This window comes from Ambystoma mexicanum, chromosome 3q, assembly GCF_040938575.1.
Source record: "Ambystoma mexicanum isolate Mex_15411 chromosome 3q, UKY_AmexF1_1, whole genome shotgun sequence".
Lineage (NCBI taxonomy): Eukaryota > Metazoa > Chordata > Amphibia > Caudata > Ambystomatidae > Ambystoma > Ambystoma mexicanum.
The window spans coordinates 967,912,254-967,931,964 of NC_090926.1; the positions used below are offsets into that span (position 1 = coordinate 967,912,254).

Sequence of the window (19,711 nt, forward strand, 5' to 3'; positions counted from 1 at the left end):
GAGCTTAGGGGCACTCAGGTGCTGCGGCATTGCTAACGATCGCTAAAATGACCCACACACCATGACCAGCTTTGAAACAAATCACAGGGCAACAGTGCCGGCCGTCTCTTAGCACTCTGGGAAGAGGGATTCAGTGCAGTTGGCACTATTTATAGATTGAGTCCATGATATAATGCTAACCAGTTAAGCACAATGGAAGGTGCCCGCTCTGTTAGAGCATGCCTAGCAATATGGTGCCATTGCTCGAGTACTAGAGAATATATTATGTCATCTTGTGCGATCATTTCATTGCTCATAAATAATATATCAATTCAGAATACAATTCCGTCTATTTCACAGATTCTTTAGCATTGCGGGAAAGGGACTGAGGTACTGTTTATGTGGATTGCAGGATGGGCCAATGGTGATGCGATGCACAGTCACCAATCAGCAACAGCAATCAGGGCTTTAAGTAGACCGGGGCCATGGGAGTCTTCAAAAAGGGCTCCTGAGCTGGAATTCTGCCTGGCTACCCCTCCTCCTCCACCCCCTGACTAGTGCTAGAGGTGCAACACACCTCAGGCAGTCCTTTAGCTCAACAGGGCCACACGATTAAAGGGCTGCTGACGCTGCCTGTTGGGTCAGAGCTTCCGATTGCTTCAGATTAGAGAAAACAGAGAGTACCTGACCTTGCAGGCAGCCCTTTAACCAAACTGCTATGTTGAGCTAACGGGCTGCTAAAGGGGTTTGGTACCTTTCACAAAGAAACAAAAGGAGGAGGGGTGCACTGCTATCCATTCTTTGGGTGCGCCCTCTCTTTTTGTTTCTTAATCACTGTCTAATGCGTGGATCCGAGCCGTTGATTAAGAAACAAAATGAGAAGGCGCACCAATGCAATCTGCCACTCCTGCTTGGGTCCCACTATCTCCCCTCTCTCTTTCAACATTCTCCTGCACTTAGGCCAGGCTCACTTGTTAGAGCCCCCCTCAAACCTCGCCCCACTTAAGTACTGACAGCGATACACGTTATGAAGATAGTACCGATGCCTGCCACGTCACCATTTCCTTAGCAGTCAGACATAGCACTCCCACAAAGGATGGGGCGTATAGGACGTGAGTTGTTCAATGCAATCCAGCCTTGGCGATGAGAGGAGGCAATCACACTCACTTGTCACTGCCAGATAGGTGAAGGATTGCGCCTCCCCGGCGTCATTGCGAGCAAAGCACTGAAACATTCCCGTGTCATCTGGCACCAGCCCGCTGATCTGGAGACTGCCGTCGCCCAGCACCCGGAACCTGTCCAGCTTGCGCACTTCCACCAAGGTGGCATCTTTGTACCAGACTATTGCCGGCTGTGGAACTCCTAAAGAAAGGAAAGAGGGGTGTCATGAAAACTGAAACCTGGTGGCACTCTGCCAAACAGTGAACTAACCCAGCACCTCCATCGCATGTGTGCCTGTCTGCCCTGGGCTCCTGCAAAGCCGTCTACTGCAACAATCAGGTAAGGTGGTAAGAACTGGGAGCACAGCCAGTGCTGTACTTCTGAAATCTTGCCACTACTTTAATAATACCATTTGATTTTACCACTGCTTTACCTCCTGCTGGTCTTCAAAGTTTGCGAATATGTTGAATCTAGCAGCCATCTGAAGCCTGTCACTGTACTAAATCTAGTTGCCCTGTGAAGCCTGCCACTGTACTAAATCTAGCTGCCCTGTGAAGTTTGCCACTGCTTTAAAGCGTGCTGGCCTCTGACGTTTGCCACTGAGCTGAATGTAGCTGCCATGTAAAGTTTGCCATTGTGTTGAATCTATCTGCCCTGTGAAGTTTGCAACTATTTTAAAGCCTGCTTCCCTTCAAAGTTTGCCACTATGTTGAATCTGGCTGCTCTATGAAGTCTGCCACTGTACTAAATCTAGTTGCCCAGTGAAGTTTTCCATTGCTTAAAATCCTGCTGCGCTCTGAAGTTTGCCACTGTGTTGAATCTAGTCACCCTCTGAAGGCTACCAGTGTCCTAAATCTAGTTGCCCTGTGTAGTCTGACACTGTACTAAATCTAGTTGCCCTGCAAAGTTTGCCACTGCTTTAAATCCTTCTGCACTCTGAAGTTTGCCACTGTGTTTTTCGTCTAGTCGCCCTGTGAAGTCTGCCACTGTACTAAATCTAGTTGCCCTGTGAAGTTTGCCACTGCTTTAAATCCCACTGCAATCTGACGTTTGCCACTGTGTTGAGTCTAGCTGCCGTGTGAAGTTTCCCATTGTGTTAAATCTAGCTCGCCTGTGAAGTTTGCCACTGCTTTAAATCCTGCTGCACTCTGAAGTTTGCCACTGTGTTTAGTATAGTCGCCCTGTGAAGTCTGCCACTATTTTGAACTCTGCTGCTTTTTGAATGTTGCCACTATTCTAAATCCTGCTGTCCTTTGAAGTTTGCCACTGCTTTAAATCCTGCTGTGCTCAACTTACTAACCATCCCCTGCTCCTGCTACTCTCCAGCATACCTCCAACGTACCACACACACACGGCCAAAGGGCCAGCAATACTACACACAAAAACACACAAGCCACACATCCGCCACAGGAATAAACAGCTGCAAACAACACAGACACTGGACATTACCCCTTCGGACATAAAAAGCCCAGTGCACACAATCAAATCACACTCAGAAAGCTGACACGCACAGACGCCAGTGTCTCCTGTTTCTGCAAGAAACAACAAAAGTGCACAACCTCTATTCTATCTCTCTTCGCTCACTAGAGATGAGCGCGTGAGCGCGAGGAGACCATGCACATGCTAGCGTTGCAGTGTATAACAAAACATAACATAACCTATCACCGGGCAGACACAAGATATACTCTGCAGGCAGATAGAAGGGAAAATACATGTGCACACAATAGCGCCAGACAAGGAGAGAGTCATTGGAAAAGGCTCCAAGTACCTGTGATCGCTTCTAGGTGTTCTGGCTGGAATGCTAAATCAGCTGGAAACTGAAAGGTATTCACGTTTTTTTTTTTAGAGACTGAACATTTGCTTAAAACACATCTTTCGGCTGCTTGACTGCTTCACAGGTCTGCTGGGGGGGAGGGGTGCTTTCTGTAAGTCACAGGTTTTTATCACTTGGAGGATGGGTTGATGACGAGACATACACTGATCGAAGAGCACTGTCACTTTGGAGCAAACAGATGCATTGGTTAAAGTGGACTTTTCCCCCTCTCCTCAAGCTGTCCGGTTGGAAACAGTAGGATGGGACCGCCAATTTCTGGCTTCTCATATACAACCCTAGCACCAACCCTATCCCTGCCCTCAATAACAACGGTATGTCGAGTTTCAATGGCTTTTATAATCAGAAAAAGAGTCACGAAGAAGGCTGCAACGTCCTTTGGGACCACGAAACATATGATGTGGTTGCATTAATTCAAGAAACAAGGTGTTTGCCCAGAAAGATTCCCTAGAGTAACCAGCGCGCGGCACAGAGGAGGGGCAGATAAAGAGCACGTGACTTCCCATTGGAGATGTTGGTAGGTACATACACCGAGCCTTAAGAGATAGTTATCCTGGGAGGATGAGTCTAGACAGACCCTTGTGTAATGTGGAGATGTGGTAAGAGTCGTTGGGTTGTGTGGGGGGGCGAGCGTGATGTAAGAGCACGGTTGAACCTTCTGAAGACGGGAACGGGAGCTGTAGTGCAGATTTGACAGAGTGGAGGGAAGAGGAGTGCTTAACAATGGAAGGAAGGGAGCTCCGGTTGTACGGAGCAAAGAAGAAGATGGCGCGAAAGCGACAGTGCAAGGTGGGGGGACAGAACGATTGGGAGGGGTAGCAGAGCAGTAGTACCAGTAGGGTGAGCGAGGGATGCATAGTAGTAGGCGAGGGGGTCAGCTAACAGTATCTGGTGCTGCAGAGGAGTGTATGCAATGGAGGAAGGGTTAGCAGGACAGAGGGTAGCATCAGTAGGTAGTGTCGGATTTTGGGGACCCGATGTGGAGGAAAAGCTTAGCTGAAGGCGACCTAGGCCATGGTCAAACGAGAGCGTAACAAAGGCCCAATCGGGAGCAATGTAAGCAAAGCCAAGGATGACCACAAACCACACTCTGGTGCCTGTGGTGTCCGTGCCGCCCTAATATTCCACAGTACAGATCACACTCAGGAGCAATGCACCTTACAGAATGGTATGCGGCTGCTACATTCCTCATCCACCTGGAACAACACCACTGCTGCCACATTACCAGCCCCCCGTGAAGCGCCACCATAACCTAGGGGCCGACGGAAGTCTCTCCTCAGCTTCTGAAACTCCAATTTCTACCTTCCATTTCAGTTTATAAAAACCAGACATTTAAACAACTCATGAACATATGTGAAAATTCCAGTATTAAAACATATCCCTCAACTACATTGCACAATATAACAGAGCCTAAGAAGCATTCATGTAAACTTCACATGATCCAATTTCTGTTGCCATGAACACGATGATCCATATGAAGCTCTACTAGAAAAGGAATTAATTCCGCGTGTGATTCATATGACCTTCATTGCAAATGCTAACTGCAAATATAATTAGTCAATTTTTACAGCCAGACATTTATAGAGACATTGGACCTCATTACAAGTGTGGCGGTCCTGCAATAAGGGTGCCGGATGCTGCGTACTGGCGCCATTTCCGGACTGCAACACTACAAGTATGCCTTCCTGGGCTATTGTGCCCGGCAGGTAGGACCTGCCAGGCGCAACGGTCCCGGTAGGCAGACTTGTTCATGGAAGCACCGGCACCGTTAGCAATGGTGCCCGTGCTCCCGTGTCCCCATTCCCATGGAGTCGTTTCTGAATCCATGGGAATGGGGACTTACACTTTCTGCCTCCTGATATCCCGAGCCGCCGGGACTTGTAATGTCCCGGTGATGGCAACGGTGCTACCGGTTCGGTGGCAACCTGCCAATAGCACCGGTGGGTTACTGGCAAACTCATAATTAGGCTCGTTGTTTTGTTCATAGTTGTGAAACTAAATTCATCAAACCAGCGCTCCCAATCCAGGTTGTGTGCAACTATCGAATATAATGAAATTTCCAAGAGGTGTCAGGTGGTCCATGTAACCTGAAGATTCTCTCCAAGTGGGGACATGTTCCCCAAGCACCCATCACCCCAATGGCTAGTAATCAATTGCAATGAAAAGCCAGGAATGTCGTCCCGTCTCATATTCCTGTCTTGCATTTCGGGGCGTTGGAGAAACCATATACTTATCCAAGGATTCATTAAGGAAAGTCAAAGGAATAAGATCGTTCTGCTCTCGATAGCTTCATCTTGTGATAGCATTTGGATCTGTCCCTTATAATGTGTATTATTCAGCATTTTTGACAGCCCTCTATTACCTCTGTAGCAACCTCATGCTGCGATGGCCACTTGTTTGGTAATGAGTATATACCAGGAACCATATTTCGGGAAACATCTAGTAAACAACACCTTAACCCATTGTGGTCCCTGTTTTTCTTTTGCTATGGAGCAGCAGAGTAACTTTGCTGAACATGTTAGGGGGAAAGGACATGTAAATGAAAGGGCCTCTTGCCAAATGAGGGGGACAAAATGGTGTCCCAGAAAGGCTGAGGGGGGACAAACATCCTTGCCCCCCATAAAATTACACTCATGCTATGGAAATCTTTTCTCAAAAATACTGGTACACTTGCAGAGCTCTCGAGTGAATGGAGCATTCAACCAATCCTACCCTTAATAACACGAGTGGAGCGCTGTGGCGTAAACCTAACACCCATTACAAGAAATAACCTTCCACCGTTGACACGTCTGCCCAGAATGTGTGGATAACACACTACTACTGGTCTCCCCATTTATAGATTGAATAGCGGGCCTGAGGCAAGGCCACAGTATTGGATAGCGAATCGGCATAGTACAGATGTTCGCAGCATCGTTTTGAACCATCACCCTTTACTCTAGTGTGCCAACATATCAATGTATGGCTCCCTGTTCACCAAGAACAATGTTGGCTCCCTTCCCCACTTGCACAATCATGGTCTTGGAACGGTATTCAGATAAGTCACTGGACGTGCAGAACTCTTAAGGTTTACTCTGGGAACATTGGAACTCTATGGGTGTCTGATGTACCAAAATTACTCATCAGTGTAACATGGTATTAAAAAAAGGATTCCTCAACCTGAGAGTTGTTGTTAAATAGTATCATACGGCTTTGATATGGCTCACGTCAGATGGAACATGAGTGATATAAATATTATAACGAAGAGGAGCTAGAACATAGCCGTATGTCAAGTCAGAGTCAATGTTTCCTTTAGAACTAACACTCACAATCATAGTCCATAACCACGTATCAAGCTAGAATACCTTCCCAGGATGCAAGCTAGCTACCAATGATTCAAGAGCTGCTAACTGCAGACTTTCCTGGACAAGGTCCATGTCAGGGTGCCTGGGTGAAGACCATGGATCCGGCGTAACCGTACGAGTGTCGATCCCCCCCACTCTACATTAGGCCATAAGGACTACAGCCAGCAATGTTGACTCTGCTCTTGGAGGTACCACATTCAGCGACAGCCCGTGAAGAGTCGTTGGTTAAACCAGTGATATGGAAGAGAGACTTTCACCGGTCACGTGGCCGCCTATGAGCCTACGAGACCCAAGCTCCTACTCAAGGAACCACAAGCGGAATGTTTGGCAAAATACAAAACAATAACAGAGACATTTTTCGAGTCACACCAATTTGAGCTGTAAACCTTTGTCCGGACAATCTTTAACTCTTGAAAGAAATTCTCACCAGTAGTTTAACCATCTTGGCGCAAACTAATGCTCTCCCACAAAGGGGCGCTACGACAAACGTACTGTGATCCCTGAGAAACATTTTAGAATGACGAAAAATATAATGGCCATAGGGTTTGGAAACGCGAAAAAGCCCACTGGCATCGCCATCAAAATGTTTACATAAAGGTGGAGGAGAGACAGGGATCACCAACCCCAGAGCTGATGTAGGCACGTTGGCAAAACCTTGGCACTCAGATTTTACTGGAGTTAAAGCTGTTACCTGTGCCTGCAAGCATTCCCTTCTCCCCTAAGTATATATTTTTTTCGGTACACATTGCTCTTATTTCCGTTCATAAATCATTCATTATCTTGTCTAGTCTACAATGCTGGGTTTAAACATGTGCTCTAATTAGGAGTAGCTTTCTCAATGTGTGGGACTGCCCTAGATTGCTTCGGTTGAGGTGAAGGTCCTGACACTGAGTGACAATTTAAGGGCATAAAGGAGTGGATACCAAAAGAGAGGGTAACTTTAACCCCTTAAGTGCGAGGCTATTATGCAGGTCTATGCAAAAAGGACGAGCATACTCAGACTGGTTCGTCTATGACAGGAACCACTGCCTGCCACCAGAGCAGAACATACTGTCACAAGGATTGCAAATGCTCTAAATTAAGAAAATGCCTAACTTTGCTTCAAGCAACAACGATAATGGACACACATTGTCTACCTTGTGAGAATACAGATTGTGTGCCAGTATGTTGCCTTGACCCTAAACTTATTTTTTAAACTTCTCGAAGGATCCTATTGGCCACTACCACAACACCCCGTGTTTGCAGGAGAGGTAGGCAAATCAGGCTCTGGTTGTGCACTTAACCAAAAACACAGAAACAAAAAAGCTGTCTGACTAGCATCTTGTTCCCAGCCTGCTCTTTGTAGGTTAACTGATTGGAAACTAGTCAGCCACCTATTGTATCTCCCTTGTGAACTTCAGAAGCAACTTTCATGACTACCACACGGCTGTAGATACTCATGAGAGAGTAAATGCATCCCTCGTGCATATTGGAGAAGAGTGTGGTGTGTAGCCTACCTCCCTAAGGGCAGGCGACGCTCGCAATCCTACCGCGCCGCATTGCCACGTCAGGGGTACCGCAGAGGCTTCTTGCAATGTAGCCACATGAAGCTACCCAGTGAGATTTTAGAGGAGGAAAGATATCCCCAAGGATCAGCAACTATTAATTTAATGCAACTTTTAAATGCTTCTTCGCATCTTTTATTGCATAGTGCGCTTTTCTAGATGTCCTCCCGTGCCCTCTCACTTTACCCATCTTCTGACATATTATTTGAACTCATGATCCCTCTTCTGACTTTCATTTTGTTAATGCCACTGCATCCCCTCAACTCTTGTGCATTGTTACTACTTCCAAAGTCACCTTTAACTCCATATCACCTCCACTCTTACATTCTCTACACATAAACTTATGTTTATACCCCATTCCGCACCCCTACTCACTCCCTAATGGCTCACTAGCTCCCACGTTTTCCAGGCTTGAAAGCCTGTCTGAAAGATGGATCCTGTAGTGGCTCTGGTGCCTGCGCTCCTACCTCCCTTAATTCATTTATTGACAAATACTTTTATTTCTACTATGGTCAGAAATGCACTCATTCAAAACAAAATTCTTAAAGATTTTATGTCTATCTTCAGCCAATACGTCTTTTGACATCTTAGGGTCTTCTTCAGGGTCAAATTCTTGAAATCCTGTTCAAGATATGAACCGTCTTATTCAAAACTGTCTTCTATGAATCTCTTATCTGCACCCTTGATAACTGTATATACATGATCACTCGATTGACTAAGTCCTGTAAAGCGGTGTTTTACAAAAGTAATATCATTTGTTTTCCTTATTCTTTCTCTGCATAGTTAATCAGTTATTTTATATAATCTATGTGGTTTAGTCCATAGAGCCCTTGAGGGTAAAGCTGCATTCCACGTGGCGTCCTAGCGTTCTAGATGGCACTTTGGCACTACACAAAACACTAAAATTACATTTTGAAAAGTAGATAAATTAGTCTGGTGATTGTATTCGAGAAGACTTACTAACCATAATCTGGACCAAAGGAACAAATGTTCTAATCAACCAATGGCATCACATGAGGGTGTGGGTTGACAGTAACCACTGTTGGCATTTAAAAAGGTTTTTTTGTGGTACTGGGCCTACCTTTTGCCTGGCATGGTATGGCTACAACCTTCTCCATCTCGGCTGTCAGGTGTCGGTCCGGCTCCTTAACAAACTGCGGTGGTTCTGTGAAAATAATTAGAAGTGATCAGTTTTCAATAATTGCTGCGTTAATTACAATAATAGTGATCTTCCAAAGATCTCTGTTATATGATGTTCTTTACCCCTTCTTTCCAGTATAGCTGTAAAGTCCACATAGTTTCTGTGGGCAAGTTTGCTTGAGGCTAGCGGTCAGTTCCATGCCTTCTAGGGTCTTTTTAAACTGCACCCCAGAGGTGATGGCTGGAGCCCTGTCTCCTCCATCTTTGTAGGCAGGAGCGAGGGGTTTTCCATTCCTTTTAATTTCACCCATAACATTGTGAGATTTTCCTTGAGGGGCAATATGGGTGGTGCCATGGGTGCCTTACACTTTCATGCCATGACCAGCTGCAGTGCCCACATTACTTCTAGCAGGATGCTCTACCAGTTGCTATATACCCTGATCTGCCAGGGTACCCACCAGGCACTTGAATTGAGCAGGTGAGAGCGACAATGAGTCTGGTCCCACCCCCGACATATCGGCCAGGCCACTTGTTAAAACACAAATACAGCACCCAGAAGGTGGTGCCCCATCAGTAAGGCACTTTAGGCCTCAGTCCTGTAATAATGTAAAAAGGGGGGGGATCCGCTCCTGGGAGACCCTCTCTCATTGGCTTTGACCTCCCTTTCCCAGGTGCCCCTAAATCCCAGGTTCCTCACTAGTGATCGGTAACACCTCCTCACCTCCTATCAAAGTCTAGGTTATTCTTAAATTATGAGGAACTTTTCTGTATCGATATCATACATTTGTACCTTCGCGACCTAATTTTACAATTGTTGCTTTGATTTTAAATTTCTTTTTTCTTTATGTTTCTTTAATAGAAGCCACTTGTCGCATGAGTGTAGGCTAATACGGAGACATTGAGTTCCTCTACTCCGTTTGTAAACCTTGAGAAAACACAAACCCTTGTGCCTGCACTACTTTGCGCCAATAGTAGATGAAAAAAACAACAAACAGTTCTCATTCCAAATGGTTGGTTTTGTCCATTTTTTAAAATAATTTTATTTAGAATTTCAAGTTTTTGCCCTATTGGATGACACGTGTTTTGGCGCTCATGTTCCGCCTTTTTCAAATCCGGGCCTTTAAATGATTCTCTATCCTGTATGGTTCTAACAAGTCATGGGTTCAATCCCACCTGCAAATTATGAAGTTCCTGCTTCAAGCGTCGTCCACGCCTTGAAGCAGGAACCCATGACTTGTTAGAACCATACAGGATAGAGAATGATTTAAAGGCCCGGATTTGAAAAAGGCGGAACATGAGCGCCGAAACACGTGTTTTCTCAAAGTCAAGGTTAGATGAGACTCTAAAGACAAATGCCTTTTCAGGCTATCCATCGACAGGGTGCTTCTAAGTGTACCTATGTGCAGTGTTTTTTCCGAGTTGATGGTTTCTTTCGGCCAATTGAAGACACCCTGGCTCTTTCTCAAATGTACCCGCTCCTGTCTTCCTCCTCTTTCCTTGACCTTACTACTACTCTCCCTCTCCTGTGCTACTCCAATGTCCCGTCTGGTCTTGCTCTCTGCATCTGGCCTTTTTTTGTCCCGCTCTCCTTTTCCCTCCAATGTTCCTCACTCTCTCGAGCCTTCCCCTCTTACCTTTCTCATACCCCTCTAAGGACCTTTCACTGCACCCCTATCTTCTCCTTACTACGCCCTTCTCCCCACCTCTCACTAGACCGCTCTCCTCATCTGTCACTGCACCACTCTCATCTCTCACTACACCCCTCTCCTCACCTCATACTACACTCTTCTCACCTCTTCTCAGGGAGATGGTGCCCTGCTCACTCTTCCAATACACTCACTCTCACTATTCACACAACGCCCTCTCATTAACTCTCCCTCCACCTACTGCCCTCACTCCTCTACTCCCATTTCACACTTTTCCACACTCACTACTGCCCTCATCTTCACAAGCACTCTCTCATTCACCGCTTCACTTCCCTCACAAATACGTCAGCTGCACTCTGCTCCAATTCTGCCACCATCTCCTGAGCACTGCACTACTCGGTCCATCCTCTGTGGGTTCTCGTGGTCTACCGCCACACCTCCTGACCTCGTAATAGTTTGTTATTTTTCATACACTTGTTCCGATTGTCCAACAGCTGTTTACCGGTGCATGTATTCATCATCAGGATAATACATTTTAAATGATGATGATCGCTATTGTGGGACTATATTTTGCCGGTCACATTTACATCGTCACTTTCTGGAAGATTTTCTTAGCGATCGATCACACTGCAGGTGAGCCGAAGAGCCACTGGAAAACGCAGCTCGCTGATTGACGGGATCATAGTCGCAGGAGATGCCAACAGCTGCTCTGCAATGTAATCCAGCATGCAAACGTCCAGAGAGTCATTCTCTGGCTGCAAGGGGAGCCTTTGCAGGGGTCTGTGCAATGTTTGTAATTACAACTCTCATAAGCCGTAGACCGAAAAGTTAAAGGTGAGGGATCATGGGATTTGTAGTCCAAACCATCTGGAGAGCCACAGATTGCAGACCCCTGGCATAGAGTATTGTGGCACATGCCCTTCTGGGCCTGCAAGGGGCCGTGCTTGTTATGGCAATGATCATTGAGTTATGATATGATATGATATGGCATTTATAACATGCCTATACACAGGTGTTTCAAGGTGTGACGAGGCAAGAGAGGGGGAACACAGGGAAGTCAGAGACAACGTTCTTACTAGGCCCGGTGACATTGAGATTGCACAAGTGCAGTGGAGGGGGCAAGGGGAAAAGTGCAAGGGGGAAAGGGGAGGGGACAGTGCAGTACATAGGATAACAATAAAATAAATAAAAGCCTATACATACAAAATAAGAAGTGCAGTCAAGTGGTGGCAAGTGCAGGGGTAAGTGCAGACATCAAGTGTCAGGTGCTGGTAGGGGGCTGTAGGGATACAGACACAGCCCCCGACTGCAGGGGGCAGTGCAGGTGTGCAACTGACGGAGAGGGGACCTGGGCCTGAGAAACAGAGGGCAGCCAGGTGACCAGTGCAATTTCAGTTTGGCCTTTGCAGCAAGGGTCACTGTGACTGCAGCGATCAATGGTCAATCTCATTTTCTTGAGGAGAAAAAACCCTACTGATGGTGTAACGAAAGCTCGTGTTCTTGCCCTTGGCAAGACAATTACATAATCCAACAGCGAAACTCAAAATCTCAACTCACAGGTAAACGGTTGGGAATGAGCAGGAACATTGGGGGATGGGAGGAGTAAATAATATCTTTTAAAAGACACCTTTCATCGCTATTGAAGTGACAGGTGCTGCCTCTAGGTGTCGCTGGCGTGCCCATCTTTCTAACAGACCCTGATGCTGACGATGACTATGAGGGCCTGGGCTTCAGCACCTCCGAAATTTCAGCTGCGTGGTGGGGGCTCCGGACATAGCTTTGTGTTAGTCAGAGAGGGGAGTTTCCTGAAACTGGTGGCTTTAAAGTGTTGCTGTGTTTGTGCAGAAACATTTATTTGCACAAACGCAGCAAAACTTTAAAACTGCACTGCCTTACAAAAATCAAATGCACAAATCAGGACCTCCTCACAGATGCAGGCGAAAACATAACAACAACGTTATGTGTTCTTTCACATCCGAGGGGTGGGGGCTGATGTGCACACTGGCTTTTTGCTAGGCAGAGAGGCGAGGGACTAGCAGTGTGAAAGAGTGTTGCATATTAGCTCATTATGTATGTATGCCTGGGTGCAAGGAGTGAGTATGCAATGTATGGGTGAATGAGTGTGTGTGGATGAGTGTATGATGTATGGGGGGCTGGGTGCGCATGTAAATGAACAAGTGGATGGTCAATGGGATGTTTAATGAGTGAGTGAATCTGTAAAGTTGTGTATATGGGTGTGTGTGTGTGCGCGTGCACACTTATGTGCAATGCTGGGCCGAAGAGCTGATTCTGGCTGGTACAGTGTGGGAGGTGGTGGTGTGTGATGGTTGGTGGTAGAGGGACAGGTGGGGAAAGGGGGATACCTGGGCTCCACGCCAAACAACCCTTGGGGGTAGAACAGAGGGGCGGACCCTGTACGTTTGCCCCACCCAGTGTCTTAAGTGCCCTCTCCAACCACCAGTTAGCTCCCCCCCCCGAAATGTAGGTTCCCTTGTACCCCTGAGGGGTTTCTTCTGTTAGAATCGCCACCAACATTTTCACTAAGAAGAGTCAGAATTAAATCCCAGTTATTTCATGAAGCAGAGGGCAGACGACCCCTCCCTTTCTATGGCATCATAGAAGGTTGGGTATAAAGCTTACTCCTATTTCATGAACTGGATTGCACTTGCTCTCCCCCCACCCCAAACCTACCTGTAATCCCTAATCGTTAGCAAAGAGTTAAGGTTTTTTGGTTTGCCTTGTGGGGTTACGCAATATCATTTTGTGTCTGCAAGGAGCACACATTGCAACAAGGATGCCTGTCACTCTGCATATAGGAGGAGCACTTTGTATGCAATGTCACTGCAGCTTTGCCTCTGCATCAGGGAACCCTCTGCCACACAAAGACCATGGACCCCTCGATTATGTAGGTACATGATATCCACCTTTCAACATTGACACAATGGGCCTCCTTACAGTTTTGCTGGTATCCCACTGGTAATTCCGGCGCGATACCGGCACAACTGCCACACCGTTTCTGCTGCCCGATATCCCGGTATTACTAGGATGTTACGGGTGGCGGAGATGACAGTATGTTCCGATTCTATCGGACGGGATTCCCAGAATTACCAGCACAGGTCGCACCAGTGATTCCTCCTTATATTTTCCAGAAGGGGTCTTAACACCGGGAAAGTCAGGCCTGCCGGTTGTTTCCTGAGTCCGGAACAAATGCCAGTGCCAAAACTTCCGGCATTTTTCCCAGACCGTGGAACTCATAATGAGCCCCAAAGTCATATCACATGCAGAGGGTTTCCAAAGTGAAAAAGAGATGCGGTCCAGAGGTTACATTATCGACTGTAGAACCAGATGGTCTGTTGCTGCAGTCTGCACACATTGAGGAAATAGGACAACGTTTAGTAGAACAATTTAAATTGATGGGGCAAAATTGCAAGTGCATATATAAAGCCACAGGCTGAGGTCAGTATTAAGCAACATATTGCAATTAGAGATTTACATGCAAATCCTTATCAAACCAGTCACATGAGCTACCTTTGCCGATAGGGCGCTAGATGTAGTAGCCACTGGGCATGTGTAACAGGGCCAGGAAAGGTAAGAATCATACACACCTGGCCCTTTAGCCCAGATCTAACCTCCTCCTATATAATGTTTTCTGCACACCTTACAATCATAGTTAATCTCCACATTTCCACAACCAAAGAACTGGCCTATCAAGAGATCTGGAGAAGTGCACCAACGGACTGCGCTTCTGGAAGGCCAGTGGGTCTCAAATGCATGTGTAAGTCACTTGTGTGGGGTGGAGACCCTCCACTAGATTTCCCATCAGACTGGTCACCTCCTTCATGGCCTTACCCGACACAGAGAGGAAGGCACCCTCGCGGACTGAGGGGACGCTGCTGCTGCGCAAGATGGCCTCACACTCATAGTAGCCAGTGTCGCTCACTGTGGGGTTGAGGATGGTGAACCGGCGGCTGTAGTCGCTGATGCCACTGGCGAGCACAGCACCATCTTTCCTCCAGATAATGTGCAGCTTGATCAGGGGTCTAGAGGAGAAGAAACGAACACACATAGGACCATGAGTGGCTGCACCACTAGAGACACTAGGTTTAGAAACGGGAACTCGGGTTCAAATCCCAGACGAGAAATCCAAATACATCTGCAGGAGATTGGCAGGCCCCCTGCCCAATCACATCAGGAAGCCACATACCGTGGCGTTAAGCGCCAGCTCCAAGGGCTGGAGTGGGTGTTAACAACCTGTCGGCCCAAGTTAAAGGCCCGAGCAAATCAAGGGCTTTTAATGAGGGCCCTGGGCCATTACCACCCGTTCGAGCACTTGGAAAGGGTGCTTTAGGCCATTAGCATCCGTCCCATGGGCTGGGACGGGACTAATTGAACGTATTTTCTTCCCGTGAATGGGTTGCCTCCCGGCGTCCCGTTCCCGGAAAGAAAAGGATGTTCAAAAATGGCCACCATGGAATGTGAAGGCAGGGCTCCCTTCAGAGCTACACTTCCCTTTTCATGGAGTCCATCAGGGGCAGGGCAGAAGGAGCGGCTGTGGGGGCAGCACTCGCTGCCGCCACGAAGAAGTCAGTGGGGAGGGGTGGGAATAAGCATTTTTTAAAAAGAGGGAACGGAGGATGAGGGAAGATGGCGGACGGGGCACTGGCCATCAGGCGGCATGGAATGCAGGCTGAGATGGCCGGTTTCAGCCTGCATTCCTAGCTACATTGGCTGTAGGGTGCTAATGCCCATTCTGTTATCCAGAATCCCTCCATTGTGCCCACAGAATGCATCAAATACATTCCCTCGGCCCACCCTCCCACACCCAGGTTTCAATTTGCTTTTAAACCATACCTGGCATTGGCTACACACTCCAGGGTCACCTCCGAGGTTCCAGACACTACACTGGTGTTTCTGGGGGCGATGATTATGGTGGGAGCGATGGGATCAGCTGGACCGCCGACATCTGAAACACAGAAATGTATGTTATGGAGAGACGCTGTGTTTTACACAGCCAATCTTTCACTCTGCCACTTCTGACAATGTTCTTGGCAGACTCAGATACATTTTATAGAAAGGGGCATTTAAAATGTTAACTGGCAATCAAGTCCCCACACCTGTAGGGCAGACTAGAGCACATCACTGGTTCATTACACCACCGTGTAGTGCCACCTTCCAGCATCGTACTGGGGCATAAAATCGTCTCGGGCACCAATGGAAAAGTGTCCCACAGTTGCAAATGGCAATTCATTCCTTTTGTGACAGACTGTTTGAATAGACCCCAGGGGAAGTACTTTGATAACATGTGATGCAAATTGTGCAGATTAAAGAATATTTATTCTGGAATATTGGTAAAAAATACTAGCAACATGGTGAGATATTGGCCAAAAAACTAGCCCACACTACCCTTATACGATTTTGGTTCGGGCATTGTTCTGTTGCTCTAAAGGCCAGTCCGACCCTGCCACCTTCCAAGTACTAGAAACTGGCACCACTGGAAAATCCTCATTGTCATGAGGGGTTGTATTTTCGCCCTTCCGGGTTAGCATTCTGTCAGACCCACAACCAACGACCACACGTGCACCCCGCCGTGTCCGTCCAACCCTCTGTATCTTTCCGCTCGTTCGTCTCTCTCTCTCTTCTCCCTCTGCCCACTTTCCCCTCATGTCACATTGTCTCTTCTCTTCTGGTAATCCCAGTAGTGGGTATAATACTCAATCTTCTGGAAAAGCTACAGCGCTTGCCATAAGACTATCCGAAGGCACGAAAGGGAAAACAAAACCCACATCATTGAGTGTGCAAACAGAACTACACACACACACACCTCAATAATATATATGTTGTTTAAATTGCTCCGTTTTTCCATTTAGCTTATTCTAATCTTCTACCAGTCCTAAAATTGGAGAATTCGACAGATGACGGAACAACATTTGCAGGGACTGCCCCAAGCCCTTCCCTCTCACACACTCTGTTTTAAGACACACTATTGAGAAACCCCCCGAAAGTCCTCTGGCCCCTCTACAAGTGAACAGGCAAGTCTCCCCCAAATGCAGGTCTTTGACACTGGTACTTGGCACTAGATAACTTTCTATAGTATAGCATTGCCTAGATTGCCCATAGCGTCATCCTGTTACAGGTGGAACATAACTTTCAGCTTATTGCACTGAACTTGGGACCTAACCTGAGGCCTTGCACTTTCATTCTTTTCTTTGCACTTTTGTATGGGGAGATACTTTCATGCGTCTTACTTGAGGGTAACTGTGGTGGTAATAAGGCAAGCCAGGGCCAGTATTAGCGCCGCAACGGAACTGCTATCACGTGCCACAATTGTCGGGCGGGACAACAGGTCTGCAGGGTGTGATAAGAAATAAAACCTGCGAGTCAAGAGCCACAAAAAAATGGGGGATGCTAATGTGCAATGCAAAGCGTACGTTTCCCGCAGTTTTTAATATCTTTGTTTCTGCTTAGCCTCACCAGTCTCTCTTCAGTCTTCATTACACAAATACAGCGAACGTTGAAAAGGGACTACACTGGGCCAGGAGAATAAGGATGAAGAAAAGACAAGATACAATGTGCCCGATTCATGGAATTATCTGCCCGGAAAATAGGGTACTTGCTCGCTCAACTGCGCGCAAATACGCCTTTGTCGACTCATTGAATTGAATGCGTTGTACATCTCCTGGACTTGCGTTGAGTTTGTGCTGGATCGGCATGTCTGTGTGAGCCATCGAGGGCCTTTTGCGAGACTCCAAACAGAGTGTGGGCGTGGCTTGCGCACAGGGCTAGGAAGGGGGCGGAACACCATAAATGGGGAACAACCGGAAAAAAAATGGGCATTCTGAGGGACCGCCTGCTGGCAGTCCCTCAGACGCCCACAATTGCGTGACACAAGATGTATTTATGGATTCGATCGTGCAACGTTGCGGCTGGAAAATGGCCACATAGGTCCTTCATCCAATCTGCTACCTGAAAACAGGCGTAAGTACACTTGCGTGTAGGATTTGCAGTGCGCAGTTGGGGTTGCATGTCGGATTTCAGGGTGCGTGTACTCAATTGGGGTTCTGATGTAACTTAGGGGTGCCCGTAAGCAGTGTAGTGGGGTGCAGGAACATTTTACAGGGGTTCTCACACAATTCCATTAGTTATTGGCGAGTAATAATTTTTTATATGCATGTTTTTGGGGTGCGGGATACAGTTTTGGAGATGGACGACTCCACGCAGGGTCCCAGATCACAGGTCTGCTTATGGGGGATCCCATGCACTGTTTGAAAGGTGCGTTTATTTGGGCCCGGAGGAGCGTGCAAATGTAGCTGCTCTGGCTGTTTCTGCTTTGCGTGTGGGTGTGTTGGGGGCGTTCTGGGGTGCGACTTGCGAATAAAGTTAGTTTGTGCTGTAAATTCCATGAATACGCGGGGCACGAATTTTTATTTCTGCACGCAGGCTCATGCAATATCCTTCTTGGCGCACGGCACTTGCAGGATTTCTGTGCACATTTCCATGAATCAGACCCAATGTGTTTTGTACTTTCCTTTTTTTCCAAGCAGAATTGGATGGGCCAGGGGAGCAAGAGGGAATCCCCTGTACTTCTGTAGAAAATGGGCTTGCACCAGTTAAATACGCCTGAGCTGTGAGCAACTTTACCTGCTGTCCACCTGTCACAGGTGCCGATATTCAATATGCTTTATTAGTTTGGCTTTTAGGTAGCACCGATAAGCCACAAACGATTTCATTGGAGTATAGCTGGGAGAGAGATGGCAAGTGACCCAGGACTCCCTACTTGTGGGTATTTTTTGTCCCTGAGCTAGCTTATCAAGCAGTATTATCAAACGTTGCCCTGCCAGTGTTGTTTCGAAGCAGTCTGAGGAGAGTTAATTATTTAATTGTAGTTGTAAATTCGCTAATGGCATAATAAAAATGTCTTAACCAAGTTAGCATTCAGCCACTTGATTTATATAGGTTCCTTGAACTGAAGTCCTATGAAAAACAGGCCTTGGCAAATGCAACCGTTTAGGCTTGTGAATAGGTATTAGACTGGCATCTTCTAGGCACTGCTATAATAGGCAGAGAATCGCACCACTTTCGAGTCTAAAGAGACTGTAATAAACATTTGCCTCTGCAGGGATTATCATTACCAGCTGGAAAATAGCCCAAGGTAGAGGCATTTCCCCAAATTTTTTTGAACAAACTTTTGCACATTTAAAAGACAAAATTGAAACATCACATTTATCAATCTAAATAATAAAAATAAAACAACAGAATGTCAAAATTGAGAACATGAAAATAAAACAATAAAATAAAACAACATGAAACATTCCTATATTCAAAAGCAAATAAAACATACAATATAATCACTACATGTTCTGTGATTATCTAAAGAGTTCTCAATTTCCGAATATTAAAAGATCCTGCATTGACTGCTATGGAATCAGCGCCTATTAAAGCTGCCCAGAATTGAGCTCTGCTTACACTGTCTATTGAGTGCTCAAAACCCCCATATCCTTTAATGTACAATGCCTTCAAAGCGGTGCATGCTGTCAATATATGTCTACTAGTCTCTACTTCGCTAGCACAGTGCCTCCACATAGGGCCTTGTTCAGTTTTCGTCCACTTATTCTTAAATTCCTTTGTCTCTAGTGTAAATGTTCTAAGGGCAGGATTTGACCACTTCAGTAAGTAGCTTCGAGGGTTGCCATTTTTGAAGGCCTGTTGAGAATATTCTCTGTATCTTCGAAGGCTGTTCAGTTTGTCTGTTGCCTTAACCATGTCCATCTCCATCATTTTCCTTTTTATTAGTGATACACAATCCGTGCGCTCACATATTATATGAGCAAGAAATGCAGTAATGCTTATGGATCAAGGTGGGAAAAGCACTGGCTACCAGAACACTGCAAATAAAACACGAGTAGGAACAGAGCATTGTAAGAGAGAGCAAAGGTCAGTGAGAGCTACGAGAAGCGCATACGCATTCTTCCACCCATACGTGTATATATATGCTATCAGTGTGTCTGTCTATATGCTGCTAGTCTTTCTGAGTCTGCAATTCTACCTCTCTCCCTCTTCCTTTAGTTCTGT

The 19,711-nt window shown here is 46.6% G+C and overlaps 1 protein-coding gene across 7 annotated transcripts in view; it reads right to left on the reverse strand.

Annotated features, from left to right (window-relative positions):
* Positions 1 to 19,711, reverse strand: part of SDK2 (sidekick cell adhesion molecule 2) — a 1,531,827-nt gene that overhangs the window by 362,641 nt on the left and 1,149,475 nt on the right. For all 7 annotated transcript variants that reach the window (XM_069655112.1, XM_069655110.1, XM_069655117.1 and 4 more), the window contains exons 6-9: positions 15,494 to 15,605; positions 14,492 to 14,682; positions 8,938 to 9,021; positions 1,147 to 1,341 (exon numbers count right to left, since the gene is read on the reverse strand). In XM_069655112.1, coding sequence (XP_069511213.1) covers positions 1,147 to 1,341; positions 8,938 to 9,021; positions 14,492 to 14,682; positions 15,494 to 15,605 — 582 coding nt within the window. The remainder of the gene's footprint in view (positions 1 to 1,146; positions 1,342 to 8,937; positions 9,022 to 14,491; positions 14,683 to 15,493; positions 15,606 to 19,711) is intronic.